This window comes from Vipera berus (assembly GCF_964194415.1).
Source record: "Vipera berus genome assembly, chromosome: 7".
NCBI lineage: Eukaryota > Metazoa > Chordata > Lepidosauria > Squamata > Viperidae > Vipera > Vipera berus.
The window spans coordinates 27,541,783-27,558,670 of NC_138209.1; the positions used below are offsets into that span (position 1 = coordinate 27,541,783).

The 16,888-nt window shown below is 36.1% G+C and overlaps 1 protein-coding gene across 4 annotated transcripts in view; it reads left to right on the plus strand.

Moving 5' to 3' along the window:
- The window catches only part of LRBA (LPS responsive beige-like anchor protein), a 370,944-nt gene that overhangs the window by 31,662 nt on the left and 322,394 nt on the right, over window positions 1–16,888 (plus strand). For all 4 annotated transcript variants that reach the window (XM_081332066.1, XM_081332069.1, XM_081332068.1 and 1 more), the window contains 11 exons: window positions 1,092–1,187; window positions 2,678–2,799; window positions 2,971–3,097; window positions 6,328–6,447; window positions 8,103–8,249; window positions 10,836–11,033; window positions 11,485–11,618; window positions 13,300–13,408; window positions 13,497–13,649; window positions 14,691–14,859; window positions 16,647–16,726. In XM_081332066.1, coding sequence (XP_081188192.1) covers window positions 1,092–1,187; window positions 2,678–2,799; window positions 2,971–3,097; window positions 6,328–6,447; window positions 8,103–8,249; window positions 10,836–11,033; window positions 11,485–11,618; window positions 13,300–13,408; window positions 13,497–13,649; window positions 14,691–14,859; window positions 16,647–16,726 — 1,455 coding nt within the window. The remainder of the gene's footprint in view (window positions 1–1,091; window positions 1,188–2,677; window positions 2,800–2,970; window positions 3,098–6,327; window positions 6,448–8,102; window positions 8,250–10,835; window positions 11,034–11,484; window positions 11,619–13,299; window positions 13,409–13,496; window positions 13,650–14,690; window positions 14,860–16,646; window positions 16,727–16,888) is intronic.

The following is a 16,888-nucleotide window of genomic DNA, read 5'->3' on the forward strand; positions in this document are numbered from 1 at the left end:
CCAAGCTTGGGCTAACATTACAAAGAACCCTGTCCACCTCCTTAGGAATAAAGGCTCAAATTCCTGCTAGATAATCTTTGAAGATGCCACCTCAGTCATCTCACTTATCCTCCAGATAACTTGAAAACTCTTCACAGTACAGTAGTCAGCAGATATTTTTTCCTTGGGTAATTTTAAGCAAGACAGACAATTTTTTACATGCAGTACGAATGGAGAAATACTGATGATGGGTTTAACTGTCTGTAAGTTTCATATTAAGGGGATATTAAGGAAATGGTATAACCCCAGCAATTTCTACTTGTGCCTTACACTCAGCCTCAATTGTAAAGCATCATACTGACTTATCTGTAGAACAATGCCTCTGGTTGCTAGGTTCACATATGATGCTAACTTATGAACCTTGATGGTGGGTGGTGAACCAGATGATGCCAACCTATGAACCAGATGGTGGTGAATTTGGCATTAAGTAGTAGCAACCAGAACATGGAGCCTTCAAGGACCTGGTAGCTGGATCCCAGATAATGGCAGAATGCTGGAAACAAGGATTGGTTCTTAGAAGATCAATCCGCTTTCTGGGAGGGTGGCCTTCTCCATCTCATACTACATGTCTTCCTGCCTGCCTTTGTGGAAATCTTAATTTTTAGCTGCTATCCCAGATTTAAAATATCCTTGGGCTGCAGCAGCACAAACAGTTTTGATAGAATAGATGTGGTCTTACATTCTTAATAGCAATATTCTGATATATAATTATTATTATATATAAACTATTATTTATATCCTGATTTTCTGGCCCAAGAGCTTTGGAGAAACTTCTAAAATTATTAGAGGTATGAAAGTAGAATATTTTTTAATTGAATTTTGTATTATTATTAAAATTTTAATCTTCGATTTGATTCACAATCTGGGACTGGTAAAAACCTAACAGTTCAAGTCCTAACCAAGGACCTAAGAGTTATTAAGTTAGTGTCTGAGTATATAGGCAGTTCCAAGTAGGGTGGATTTTTGGAAAATCAGGATATTCAGATGATATTATTATTGTTATTGTTGTTGTTATTATTATACATTGTAATAAGAAACTGATTTTTGAATAGCCTCTGTATGCTGGAAAGCTACTCTCTGTATTAAAATATATGCCTCAGAAATATGGGCCCGATGCCTTCTTCAATTTCCCAGGAAAAAGTGCTGCAGTAAGTAATTTTATCTATTATGTTTATATTTTTTAAATCTTTGTTTTGTAAGGTACTTCATCTTTTCTGAAGTCTTAAATATAATATATAATAGCTAAAAGAAAAGTAATTCAAAAATTTTGGAGGCTGGGATCTATATACATGCAGAGAACGTTTAATAAGCTTTATAACAGTTGAGTACAAGCAAATCTGATACATACTATTTAAAGAGTCATGTATTAAATTAATAAACCTAGCTTAAAATAAATGAAAAGGAGTTGTCACAGATTTTGATATGATGGTTTGAAGCAAGAAGTGGTTTGCCTGAATAAATAGTCAAGCAGTATAATAATTCACATCATTTCTTATATCTTATTTATGCATTTGTTGTTTTTTTAAAAGTCCTCCAGGTCCATTTGTAAATCCCAATATTTCCATCTCTTTCTTGTAGGCTATAATTTTAGGATCCTCAATAATAGCTTTTCTATTTTATTCAAAGACTTGATTCTCTTCAGCACTTTTTGATTGTAATATAGGGTTAAGTACTCCACAGTTCTTGAGTCCATAAATCATAAATTTCCTTTAACATAGCCATCTGGTAGCTAAAGTTCAAAGCTTCTTATCAGCAACTTATAAACACAGAAATTCTTTCCCACATGAGAGGATATTTTTAGTTAACTTCCACATCTTTCTTTAAATCAAATTCCTCCAAATTCTTCACATTTAAAAACTTTCCAAAAGGCAATATATAGTCATCTTTTAGCTGCATATTAGAAAAAAAATAAAAACTTTCAAAACTGGAAATAGGTACTTCTCTTTCTTTGTAAAAGGATGAAAGAGGGAATCACATAGCAAATACAAAGTTTGCAGTTCTGAAGGCTTTTCATTCTTCAAGAGGTAATAAAAAGTAAATTAAATTCCAGCATGATTACAAAAGTGAGGCTAGGTCAAAATTTAACTCCTTAAAGAAGGCTATATTAACAGCTTAGATGATGATGGAATTTATGATTCCCAGTTGATTGCAAGTAGCTGCGAATACCTGAGTTTCTGTTGTCCACTAACCAAAGAAACAAAAAACTGAACGCCAGCAGCTATGTAGAATACATGAGGGCGATCTCAAGATCTCTCTTTACTGCAGAGAGAATTAGCAGTCTGGATCTTATATTTTGGCTGCAATGTCCTCTACAAAATGCAGAATGTCCATTCATTCACCTTCCTGGAAGTGTCTCATGTGATTTAGTTATGAGCAGTCAATATTTCTATCATTGTACTAATATAAATCACTGGTATCCTTTCTGACCTTATATCTGAAATGATTTCACATTTATTTATATTAAAACATCAAAAAAAGCAAAAACAAAGGAAAATATTGATTTTGCATACATAAAAGCTTGAAATATTGCCTTTGCATACAGCAAAGATTGAAATGAGTACAAGGATATTTATTAAAACATATTTTAAAGGTGTTTTTTAAAAAAAAATCATTTATGATAATCCATTGCTTTTTTTAGGCTATTGCCTTACCTCCTATAGCAAAGTGGCCATACCAGAATGGATTTACCTTTCATACTTGGTTAAGAATGGATCCTGTAAATAATATTAATGTAGACAAAGATAAGCCTTACTTATATTGGTATGTATATATGCATTTTATATATTTACATATTTACTATATATTTTATTATAAATATGTGTATAAATATATCCTGATATATTTACTAGTGTTGTTATATATCTGTTTGTAAAATTGACTTGCATCAATACATGTAAATAAATATAAGTGTAATAATTTTATTTGTTTCAGTTTTAGGACAAGTAAAGGGCTTGGTTATTCTGCTCATTTTGTGGGAGGCTGTTTGGTTGTGACATCAATTAAATCAAAAGGAAAAGGTTTCCAGCACTGTGTGAAATTTGATTTCAAGCCACAAAAGGTATGTGTCATGGGTTTGTTTTAGATGATCCAGCCACTGGCAGACAGCCCAGTAGGTATAGGTTTCATTTTTTCCCAGGTAGCACTTAAATTTAAGTAACATAAAGTATCAATCATATTCTTATACCTCATTTAACCTACATCCCAGGTAACTTTCCTATAAGCCTAATTTACAGTGTTTTTGGACTTCCTTTTAGTTTTGTGGACTAAGTCCACCTCAGTTTCTGCTTTTATTTCTTTTATTTTATTGTTTGTTCCTTTAAGTGGTATATAGATTTTTTTTCTGCTCTCTAAACAGCTTTCACATTCATAATTTCTTTACACAATATTTTCCTAATCTACTGACTCCTAATGTAAGAGGTTGGTTTCTATCATTCTTAGAGATTCCAGATGGTGACTCATTTGGAAGTAAACTTCATCTTTTATCTCAAATTTTAGATTGTTTCTCTTTGGCTAGTAAGTAACTTTTTGCTTTAGCTTTTTTTTTTCTTTTTATCAGTTCCATGGTGATTCAGTTCTTTTCCATTTTCATTGGGAACTGTGAATTGTGCTTTATTTATTTGACCTGCATGCTCTAGGCTCAAATAAAACAGTTCCTTCTCCAACACATTCCATACTCAGTGCCAAAAGCTGTTCAGCTATTCAGTAGTCCCAACTATCAGCAACATGGCTTCTGCTTCTGCCTAAATTCTATTTATCATTCTATTTATCAACTATTAAGTAGATGGAGAACACACAGAGATTCCTGTTTCTTTTAGAACAGTTATGAATCCACTGTACAGGAAATAATTTATATCTTCCAGAAGTTTGGATTCTTTCCAAAACACCAGACAAGGGGAAAACTCTGCTTTTTCCCAATCTATTACAGCTGGACTTATATGTGAAGAAAGAGCTCTCACTTTCCATACTCTGTTTGGTGTAAACTTTGTTCCACAGTATGTTTAATCTACAGCTAATAAAAGTATAATAGATATTTTTGCATCTGAAAATTAATGATCATTGGCTTTAGCGATATTAGATTGACATTTATTTTCATAATCTGCATTTTAGAGACATACAAAGAAAATTCCAATATAAAATTTTATATTAATTTAAAATGAACAACTTTCTCTAAAATTGAATAGAGATGAAAGACTTTAGTGTGTGTCACTTTCAGTAACTACTGAACTTGTATGTGTAAATCATGCAATTTTAGGATGTCTAATTCTGTAATAACTGGTTATTTAAAGATCAGTTCAGGAATTTATCCACTTTCTTTGTTGTAGCCAGATAGATAAAATGAAATGCAGGTAATGATTACAACAGTTCATTTAGTGACCATTCAAGGTTACAACGGCACCGAAAAAGGTGACTTATGACCATTTTTCATACTTATGACTGTTGCAGAATCCTCGTGGTCACGTGACCAAAATTCCCATGCTTGGCATATTTATGATGGTTGCAGTGTCCCGGGGTCACATGATCCCCTTTTGCAGCCTTCTGACAAGCAAGTCAATGGGGAAGCCAAATTCACTTAACAACCGTGTTGCTAAATTAACAACTACAGTGATTCACTTAACAGCTGTGGTAAGAAAGGTTGTAAAATGGGGCAAAACGTACCTAACAAATGTCTCAGCAACAGAAATTTTGAGCTCAGTTGTGGTCATAAGTTGAGGACTACCTGTAGAGGCAGACATAGATTAAAAAAACAAAGCAAAAACAGAATGCAAAACAAATTCTCAATAGCAAAAATTAAGTAACATTGTTACTTAAAGCAGGGCTTTTCAACGCTTTCACCCATTGTACCACTTTTAGGATATGGCAATATCCAAATACCACCAGTCGCCTAGCAAGGTGTCAAAAACTTGATGACCCCCCCCCCCAAAAAAGGAAAAAAAGTGATGAAGTACAGGTAGTCCTCAGTTTACAACAGTTCGCTTAGTGACTGTTCGAAGTTACAATGGCATTGAAAAAGTGCCCCCCAAGCCACAGCCGAGCAAGACACCTGCCTGCCTGCCCGGCGGCGCTCTTCCTCCTGTCCGAGGTTTTCATTGTTGTGAGCATTTCTGTTGAAGATTGGCAGCGGGGGTGGGGTGGGGGGTGTTTGGGTTTTATTCCCCCTGTCTGCTGGGTGGTTGCAGCAGGTTTTGGTCATTTTACATGACCCTGGGACACTGTGACCGTCATAAATATGAATCAGTTGCCAAGCTTCTGAATGTAAATCACAAGACCCTGGAGATGCTGCAACATTCCAGCTGATTGGCGCTTCTTCTGGGCTCAGCAGAAGCGCCAGGATCAGCACTGAGCTACAACTGGAGCCTGGCGCTGATCCTGGCACTTCCGCTGAGCCCTGACAGCCCTGCAGCTCCAGCCATCTCTCACTCAGGCTTGTGCGGTACTGCCACTGGTTCAGCTCATTCCCCTCCCCCGCTACCACTTTTCTAGGATGGTTGCGTACCACCTGCCAGGTGCCAATGTATCACAGGTGGTACCTGTACTACTGGTTGCAAAGCCCTGACTTAAAGAATAATGCTATTAAATGGATGACTGTAAGTGAAAGAACGATACAGCAACAATGCATTTTTTTTATCCCATTTATATCCCGCCCTTCTCCGAAGACTCAGGGCAGCTTACAATCTAAGAAGCACAAATCAATGTGCTTAGCAATAGCCTTCATTCTATGTATATGCCTGCTTATTAGGGCTCCCCCCCCCCGAAGTGGCATTTTATAAAGTCAGCTTATTGCCCCCAGCAATCTGGGTCCTCATTTTACCTACCTCGGAAGGATGGAAGGCTGAGTCAACCTTGAGCCTGGTGGGATGCGAACCTGCACTAATTGCAGGCAGCTGGTGTTACTTAAGCAGGTATTAGCCCATTGCTCCACCAAGGCTCTTTTCTTCCACTAGGTGCAGACTGACTAATTTTCAGCTGGCATTCTTTATTCTTTCTGATTTTACAAGAGGAAATAGTTTCTTTCTTACACATTTATATCATTATTTTGTTATACTAAGTCTTCTATAGAGAATATTTTCATTGAAGGAAACATTTTATTTCAGCCAGATTAGAAATATTATTCAAAAGAAATTATACCTGGTAGCAGGCTTATTTTGATGTGTCTGTTCAATTTGTATTGCCTACAAGTTAACAAGTTAACAGAAAAAAATATTTCTGCTTTTCAGATTTACATAATTTTCAAAACAGTAAAAACTCTATTTTTACACTTTGTATAATACATCTACATTTCTTATATAGTGGTACATGGTTACTATTGTTCATATCTATAATCGTTGGAAGAACAGTGAACTCAGATGTTATGTGAATGGAGAACTAGCATCATATGGAGAGATAACATGGTTTGTCAATGCCAGTGATGTAAGTAATTCACTATATCACTTATATACAGGACATATTGTATGTCATTTCTGTCCTGTGTTGCTTATGTTAAAGTTGAAAAGGAAAAATGGAAATTTACTGTTCACTTACTTTTTGCACTAGCATTTCAACAATAGTGTTATGTATGTGTACACTTTTGAGAGTAGGCAACAAAATTTCATGTGTGCTGCTGTGCCCACAGTAAAAAAAATGACAATAAAGGTTATCTATCTAATAATCTGAAGCAGAGATCTTGAGTGTTGACATAGATATTTTTTATTTAAAAATATAAGTATGCCTGTCACAATTTTACTGGGTTGTGTGGAGTAATATGAATATCCCTTTGAGCTGCTATTAAAAGATGGGATGCAAATCTAACGAATAATATTATTGGCCTGTAGGTTTATTGACCTTGGTCTAGATAAAGAGATTTCCTGATATATTGTTGGCAATTGTGTCTGGCATCTTCGGAGAAAAGGGGGTCTTATTTTTCAGTAATTATACTGGTCATTGAAGGCTTCAGAGCCCATTTCAGAATGGTGCTTATGATGAACCCATTAGAGCAAATGCAACACTACATTTTCTTAAAGAATTCAAGTCAATCTTGTCAGAAATGAGGGACCTCATGGCTGAGAAGGCAGTCATTTTTAGTGGCAAGCTTTCTCAAAGGTCATCTCAATGCTTTGAATATCTTGGTCACTTGGACCCTTTCTTTTAATGCTATAAAAACAATTTTACTTTAGTAGCTGGTCAGAGCTTAATGGGTAACAGGAATACCATTGTTTTTTATATAAACATAAAAATAGTCCATAGAACAAAAACATTATAGTCACCACCATACCACCTGTAATATATAAATAATTTTTTTTAGGTAGCCTTTTATTACAGATGGTATGGTGGTGACTATAATGTTTTTGTTGTATGGACTATTTTTACATTGATCAGAGTAGTAATGTGAGAAGTATATACTGCCCTGAAATAAATAAATTAATAAAAGCAATAAGTAGAAAAAATACATAAATTATTTCTTATTCACATTTATTTTCTTAGTTTGGCATATACATTGCTTCAATTGTAATTGAACTCTTCTTTTTTATATCTTTAGCAACATTTATAGATTATATATAGGATAAAAGTTCTATATCTTTGGATAATCTGTGACACTTGGACAATATATGAATGAATGAATGAATATTTATGTGAAAATAGTCTTACCAACTAAGTAAATAAATGTGGATAAGAAATAATTTATGTGATTTTTCTATTATATTTATTGCTATTGTTGATTTATTTATTTCATTACTGTATATACTACTCATATCTCTACTGTGATCAATGTGAAAACAATCCATACAACAAAAACATCACAGTCACCACCATACCAGCTGGAATAAAATGCTATCTAAGAAAATATCATAAATAAGAAAAAACTCATCCCTAAATAAGTATAACAAATGAAATTCTGACTTCACTAAAATTGATTTTAAGGTAGCTATATCTACAACTCCAATGACTGAACTACTTTATTCATCCCACATACAAATACCACAAGAAAAAGAAAAAAAGAATGGAAAATATTTTATCATGTATATAGTCTTCTCTTTCGAAAATGAATTAAACTAACATTGACTAGATGCTTTTATTTACTTTCTTAGACATTTGACAAATGTTTCCTGGGCTCTTCAGAAACAGCAGATGCCAATCGAGTATTTTGTGGCCAGATGACAGCTGTTTATCTTTTCAGTGAAGCTCTCAATGCTGCACAGATCTTTGCGATTTATCAACTTGGTCTGGGATACAAAGTACGTATAGTCCTAACAGAATTTTGGTGGAGCTGACAAAACTTTAATTTTATACTGGATTAATTTTAAAAAGATAGTAGTATCCCTGTTAAGTGATGAGTGGATTTTTAAATATTCTGATTTACTTTATACAGAATATAATAGTAAAATATTACTAATTTAAACTGTTTGTAAACTCAAAAACCAGGGATTTGACCCTCTGGTACCTCAGCTTGTTGAACTAAATCTAAGTACAGCTCAAACCTGGTTATGTGTGATGACCCAGGGCACAGCACAGAGGTAATGCAGTCAGCTGGCAGTTCAAACCTTTAATTGCTCCAAATTTTCCCCAAATGCTCCCGTGTTTCTGGCAAGCCCCAGAACAAAATAAGACACACACCTTCAGCAGTCTCTGGCTGCAGGTAGTTTCACATACAGTTAGATTAGAAGAGTAATTTACTCAAGGCCATGTAGATAGCAAGGAATGAAACATACATCCAAAATCTAATGAGTCTGTGGAAACACAAGCTTGCCTGAGCAGTTTCAGAAGAGAAACCAAAACACAATCTGAGGTCTTTGAACACAAATCAAGTTTGTCAGCCAGTCCAATGGTCAGAGTTTCAGGGTTTCCAAGCAGAAATCACAACACTGAATAAGAGATCAGAGAGTTGTTCCCAAGATCAGCAACAGCACACAAAACTCCAAGAAATCAGCATTTGTTCCCGACAAATACCCCTCCCCACAGCGTCTCCTTAAGTCTCAGTCTCCAGGTATGCCTTGTGGAGAGGGGCGGGGCGCTCTCCTCCCGAGTAGTTGAGCCTGCCTGCGTTGTTCCCTCCTTCTCTCCACTCTCCGTGTTCTAGGATCAGGAGTGGATGGCCCTTGCTCATCGCCTGAGCTCTGTCTGTCATGTTCATCCTGTCCCAATCCTGAAAGGCCCTAGCTTGCCTCGGCCTGCTCTTCCCCATTCCTCTGAAGCCACAGACACCTCTCCCTCAACCTCCATAGGGTCCCCTTCCAGGTCATTTTCCTCAGCAGATTCAGGCTTCGACAGAGTCATGACAGTTATGGTTCATTTCTATAATGTCAGATAGTTTAATTTTAAATGCAAATCTCTGTACTTCATATACAGATAGTCCTCAACGTATGACCATTATGGAACATGACTATTATGGCTGTAAATCATGAGCATCATTAAGTGAGGTGCCCATGTGAACGCCTTACTTAATGACATCAATTTCTGCTCTCCTTATTGTGGTCGTTAACTGGAGCAGCAGTTGCCTCAGATGAGGGAAGCCCTGGGAGGCCTAGCACAGGTACAGACCCACATTGCTTCACTTCCCCAGCTCACATGTGCCCTGCCCTGGGCCTTCCAGAGCCTGCCCCACCCCCTGACATAGCACATGCTCCATTTTCTGCAGCACTGGGTCCCCACTGGCCTTAAGCCTGCTTCACGCCTGCTTCACACCCTACTGGATCCCATACCTTCCTCCCCTCCCTCCACCATTGCTTGGTCCACTTAGCTTTTCTATTGATTTCCCTCTAGAAGCAGCTCCTCTGCCACACAGCCTTCCTACATGGAGTCTGCATGGTGCCATCACAGAAGGGAGCACCATTTTGGAAGCAGACACAATGAAGCGGACCAAGCCATGACAGGGTGGGGAGGAAGGTGTGGGACCTAGCAGGATAGGATGCAGGCCTAAGACCTGTGGGGACTAGCAGAGTTGGATGAGGGAAATGCTAGGTGGGGAATCCTGCTGCAGCATCCCTGAGGTTGGTGTAAGGCCAGGCAGAGTGCCATGTACCTGAATTTTGTTCACATGACTGCAGGGATGCTACAGTGGCCGCAACTTCAGGCAGGGGTCATATGTCCTTTCATTTATGCCATCGTAATTTTGAATAGTATCTGAAAGAATGGTCATGAGTCAAAGCTACCTGTACTTCTGAACATTTGAAGTACTGCTACAAACACAAAATTGTTTTGTTCTTCAATTTTACCAATAAAGGTAAAGGTAAAGGTTCCCCCGCACATGCGTGCTAGTCGTTTCCGACTCTAGGGGCCGGTGCTCATCTCCGTTTCAAAGCCGAAGAGCCAGCGCTTGTCCGAGGACGTCTCCGTGGTCATGTGGCCGGCATGACTAGACGCCAAAGGCGCACGGAACGCTGTTACCTTCCCACCGTAGTGGTCCCTATTTTTCTACTTGCATTTTGACGTGCTTTCGAACTGCTAGGTTGGCAGAAGCTGGGACGAGTAACAGGCGCTCACTCTGTTACGCGGCACTCGGGATTCGACCCGCCAAACTGCCGACCTTCCGATCGACAAGCTCAGCGTCCTAACCCACTGAGCCACCGCGTCCCTTATTTTACCAATAAATAGTATTAAAATACATTTTCTCCTATCCTTATTCTTCTTTTGACAAATAAACATTGCTAAGATATAAATGTATAATTTCTTTTCAAAAATATTGTTCATTGCTCTTTTTACTCATTACTGCATCTCAGATATATACTATACAGTTGAATCATCCTGAACACTTGCTTGTGAAACTTTGCATTCCAATTGGATTTCTGGTTAAATACTATCTTTCTTTTAATCTTTCATTTTAGGGAGCTTTTAAGTTCAAAGGAGAAAGTGATCTGTTCCTAGCTGATCATCATAAACAATTATTATATGATGGGAAACTGTCTAATGCTATTTCCTTTACATACAACCCAAGGGCTACAGATGCACAGCTCTGCCTAGAATCATCACCCAAAGACAATCCTTCTATCTTTGTACATTCACCACATGCCCTCATGTTACAGGTATTTTGGTGTGTCTGACTTTGGGTTCATAGGGAGATGTATTTGATTTTTTCCCCCTTGGGTGTGTTTTGATCTTTTAGTGTGTTCTTCAAAAGATTTAAGGTTTATGGCTTGATCCTTTCAACACATAGCCTGTTTTCAGACCAGATGTGACTGATTAGTGATGTGCAATCATAAGCTTTCAGGTCCTTGTATTTTCTTCAAGCTAAATGTATCCATTGCTTTAAGGCCTGATAGAAGTTCTGCTCTCATCATTATTTTAAAGGCTTTTATTTAGATTTAGATTAGATTTTATTTAGATTTCCTGTATAAAACATGATTGTGCTCTCTCATAATATGTATGACCTTAGCAGGGCACTGTAATCTTACTGAAACTCTTTTGGTACATTGAAGCCTAAAAGTAATAATAATAAAAAATCCACATTTAATATGTTCCAATTCGGCATTGTAGGATGTGAAAGCAGTCATAACCCATTCTATCCAAAGTGCAATGCATTCTATTGGAGGAGTGCAGGTATTATTTCCTCTGTTCGCGCAGTTGGACTATAGGCAATATTCCTTGGATCAACCTGACACAACTCTTTGGTAAGAATCCTTATTCTCACTTCAAATTGCCTTTCATTTTGGGTGGTCTGAATTTTAGAGAAAATATTACATTCCAGTAGTAAAGGATTTTTATGCCTGGTTTCTTAGTGACAACTGGGTAGCAACTGCACTAATTTGGAAAATGTTTGTGTTGGTAGAGTAAGTTGAAAACAAAATGCATGCACACACATATAAATGTATCTGAGGTGAAAATACATGAGAGCAGGTTTAGCCTTTTTTTGGGGGGGGGAGGATTATCCCCAAGTAATGCAATTATATTGCAGCTTGGAGAACATTATTTATATTTTCAAGGTTAGATCATGTTAAATCTGTTGTGCAGAGAAGACCTTGAGATGAAGTCAGATTATTGACACTAAGTCTCCTACACAAATGTGTACATCATTCAGTAGCTATGTAATTTATGGAGTCAGGCAGGGGGAGATATGAAAAATTCCTCAGGGATGAATTCCTTTCTATCAAAAGGTGTACAGGGTTATTTTTTATACAGGGCTGCTGGTTCTGCCCAAGGAGAGTTTATCTTCCTGAACCAGTACTTGATCAGTGAAAAATGCTTTATATGCACAAACTGGTATAGGATTGTCAAGAACAATGGGTGTGCTTCCAGCAATTGCCTTAGAAATGTTTTTAGGAATTAAATGCAATGGCTTTCAAAAGCAATTGGTACTTCTGGTCATTGTACAGGTAACATTTTAATGAATCATATTCTGGACTAGAACACCTATTTTTCCCCCAGTAAATTATGCAGCAATTTAAATTATTTGCTTTGGTTGCAATAACACTATAAATATAAATCAAATCTATAATATTTGATTTTGATCCAGATGTCATCGTATTGTACCATCTAAATGAAAATGTTATATTAGAAATAACTGACATTTCTTTTCTTCGTATGGCTGATGGTCTGTTTTTATTAAACTACTTGTTTTTATAAAGTAATTGAAAATGTTGGTACCAAAGCACAATCTTTTGTTTACCCAAATATTTTAATTAGCTAATTGTACCTGGTTTTGTACTTGGTTCCTTCCCTTTTTGTGGTATTATTTCTTGATTGAATTTTGTACAAGAAGCATAGTCATAACCTTCTAAATTGCTCAGCTGTCAGGCTAAAGAGTTGTTAAAAATACTATTTGCATGTATTATTTTTCTAATTTACATACCTTTAATTCCATATAGTTTAAAGCCCTAATACTGGAAAATGAACTATATTTCATGACAGACCTCAGTTCTAATTTGCACTCTATGTATTCTGGTCCTCTAGATTTGCTTTGCAGTCGAGTGTGTTTTAAACATGGCTTACCCTCTGACTCTCACAACCCACAGTTTGTCTTAATATAGGTACATTACAGACTGGATTGTGTACCGTGTGAATTAATGTAATGAAGCTTCCCACTAGTATTGAATATTTCTTCAAGGAGGAACACCCATGATTATTCTTTCTAGTCATCATTCTTTGGGATTGCTATAGGGTGATAGCGGTTACTTGGCAAAGTTTTGGTTAAATTGTGCAACTGCAGTAATTTTATTTGAAACATAGAAATAATGTAATCTGCTGAATTGAGAAAAATGAACCAGAATCAATCAATCAAAAATGTGTAATCCTACTCTAAACCCTAAAAATGCTACTTTTTAATATGCTACATCAATGCAATATGTTTTTCAGTTCTATTTTACTGGCTTTCATTATGGAATTGCTGAAGAACTCAGTCGCTATGCAAGAACAAATGCTTTCTTGTAAGGGCTTCCTTGTAATAGGATACAGTCTTGAAAAGGTAAGGAAAATTAAATGTTTTTTTTCTCTGCATTTTTTAATATTTTGGCCATGTTCATCATTACTTAAGTATCTTTTTCCTTCTACAGTCTTCCAAAGCACACATTAACAGAACTGTCTTAGACCTTTGCCTTGCCTTTGCTAAATATTTGAGCAATTTGCATAATGGAGCCCCCTTGCTGAAGCAGCTCTGTGATCATATTCTACTTAACCCTGTAATATGGATTCATACTCCAGCCAAGGTAGGATGCATTCCATTTGTGAACACAGTGTAAAAAGACTTAATTTTTGTTAGTACTAATGTGATATATGGATTCAAGAATTTAGATTTGTTTCCCCTTTCCTGTGTTTAAAGAAATACTGTATTTTGGAGAAAAATAATATGAACTAAGAGACCCAGTTTGGTGTAGTGGTTAAGGCATCAGAAACCAGGAGACCGGAAGTTCTAGTCTTGCCTTGAGCACAAAGCCCAAGTGATCTTGGACCATTTGCTTTCTCTCAGCCTTAGGAAGGAGGCAATAGCAAACCACTATTGAAAAACCTTGCCAGGAGAACTGCAGGCAGTTGTCAGGCAGTCTCCAAGAATCAGACACAATTGTGCAGAAGGGGAAAAAAGTGAATTAATGATACAAATTAGTGAAATACGTTTCACTTGTGAAAGTGTTTTGAATACAGAGCAGCTGTTACAGATGTTTCATGCTTAAACAAAAACACGGTCTGAGTCTTTTGTTTCAGGTAAGTAATTTTTAGTAGTAATTTATTACTACTAAATTGAACATTTTGATGGTCTTATTTTTTTAAGAAGTTGTCCCTTTCATTAAGAATTTTGCCAGTTGGCTCATTGAAGCAAGCTAATGTGGATTACCCTCCTCTTCGTGTGATACATGAAAAAGAAAAGTAAACTTTATTTCAAGTTTTCACTATTTCATATGGCTTGGAATATTCTGAGTTACTCCAATGAAGTAGAACTTTTGAACTGTTTCAGATTTTATTCCATGGAAAGAAGATCAGAGAATGAGCTTTGGTGGGTTGCTTTGTTTTGAACTGATAACCACAATTTTTCTGTTTTGTACATAAGCCCATAATGCAGTGATATACCATAATATCAAACTTCTGAAAATCTTTGCAAATGTTATAAGTCACATCTATTGGTATTAATTCCAGATAAATAAGTGTATAAATATACCTTTGGGAGTGGTAATTTCCTTGCCTTTATTTAATTTCCCCTGTGTATGCAATCTTACTCTCCTTTGTTTTGTTTTGTTTTAAATTGGATGATACAGGTTCAACTGATGTTGTACACTTACTTGTCTACTGAGTTCATTGGCATAGCAAATATATATAATGCAATTAGACGAGTTGGTACAGTTCTATTGGCAATGCATACTTTGAAGTATTACTATTGGGTAGTTAATCCTCAAGACCGTAGTGGAATTACTCCCAAAGGTTTAGGTATGTATTTATTTTCCTGTTTTATAACAATAACACAACATTTGGAACTTTGAATAAATTAAATGCTGAAACAATATAATATTCTAATATTTATAGAATTTAAGTATAATGTGTGTGATACTGAGTGATCTTTATTCTTTTAAAATTCTAGTGTCATATTACATTTGTTAAATAATATATGTTTCTGTGTGTGTCTGTCTGTCTCCATGGTTTTTATTGACCAGAATATTATAGCTAGATATATGCAAAACATGCTTCTTGAATACTAAAATGTTTCAAGAAATATCCAAATGTTAACCTTTCCTTCTGGACCATGCTGTTTTGGTTATTGTGGAGATGGTTTCAACATTTTCCAGAATGAGGTCAATTTACTTATGGAAAGCTTTATCCCCAGAACAGTCAGAATAGGGGAAAAAACCCAGTCAAAATAGTCAATAAGAAAAAATGAATATCTGGTCTTTCGGGAAGTACTTTTCTTCATGGGAAAATATGTTTTGTATATCCCTAGTAAAAAGTAAACAGGCCAAGGTAATAAATTGTACAAACGTAGAAGGTGGTTTTAAAAATGTTTATTTAATTTCAGCCCCTCCCCCCATCTGGAAATACACATTAAAATATTACAGTGACAAGAAATTCACATGGAATTTGCAGGATGTATATTTCCTAAAGAGAGCCAGTGTGGTGTAATAGTTAGGGGACTTCTACTCCACCTTAGGCATGGAGTCAGCAGGGTGAACTAGTCATTCACTTTCAACCTTAGTAAATAGGCAATGGCAAACCACTTCAAAAATATTTGCCAGGAGTTAACATTGACTTGAAGGAATCAAAAAGGTGGTGGTGGGGGAGCCCTGTTAAAAATAAATATGAATATTATCTCTTTTCATAGTCCTTTTGATATTGTTATGATGTCTTTGTAATCCTTTAGGATCTCTTACTAACTCTTACCTGGATTCACTTTTTAGTCTAACATATAATATATTTAGTTGGGTTTTGGCTTAGGAGCTTTTGCAAACTTAAGCACTATGAATTGCCTATAAAATATTTGTGACTTAGCACAACATCAGCCCCCTTAAACCAACCCACCTTGCAGGCTTGTTCTTATTAGGAAATTATAAGAAGGAAGGTGTGTTGGATATGTTCATTGTCTTGAGTTATTTATAAAAATAAGGCGGGATACAAATAAAACAGATAAATAAAAATATTGCTCCTTGGGTACATAGAAAACTTGTATTGCATGATTAGAACAAACCATGATTTAGTATTACTTCTGTAAGTAAAGATACATGGCCGAGGCTGCCCAAGGATATTGCCTGTTTGAGATTTGACCAAGAGACTGGACGTGGCTGCAGTATTCAGAAGGAAAATACTGGTCAGCAAGGAAGACAGTTCTCTGGTATTGATGATGTAAAAAGAAAGAGGGGATGAGCCTGGTTTAAGCACAAATGAGGACACTAGGATCTATTTCTAGAAAAGAGGTCAGCATATTTTTTCCTTAAGAAATATAGATATATTTCATATTTTTGACACAGCTTTCCACTGAAAAGGATTGAAGCAATCTACTGCTTAAGCTGGATGAAAATATTCTAGCTTAGACATTTGATTTGAGTTTTGTTAAGGTATTAACCTGATTAAAGCAAATCCATAACGATTGAAATATTTCATGTGCTCAAAATAATAAAGTTTTCTTTAATATGCAGTGCAAACAATTAGGAGTTACTGTAATTGCATTGTAATAATGACAGACTGTTTAAATATATGATGTAATATAATGTATCTTTCATATTAAGATGGACCTCGGCCTAATCAGAAAGAAATACTTTCTCTGCGAGCCTGTTTACTGATGTTTATTAAGCAGTTGGTGACAAAGGTAAGAAATCTTCAAATTGAGACTATGCTATTCAGTTTTATTTTCTTAAAGAGCTGTTTGCCCTTCTTATTGTTTTCTAGAATTGTTAAGATAGCATGCTAAGGGAAGGGAATTCAATTTCTAGGAACCATCATTCCAGTTCAAATGGATTGTAATGGTGGG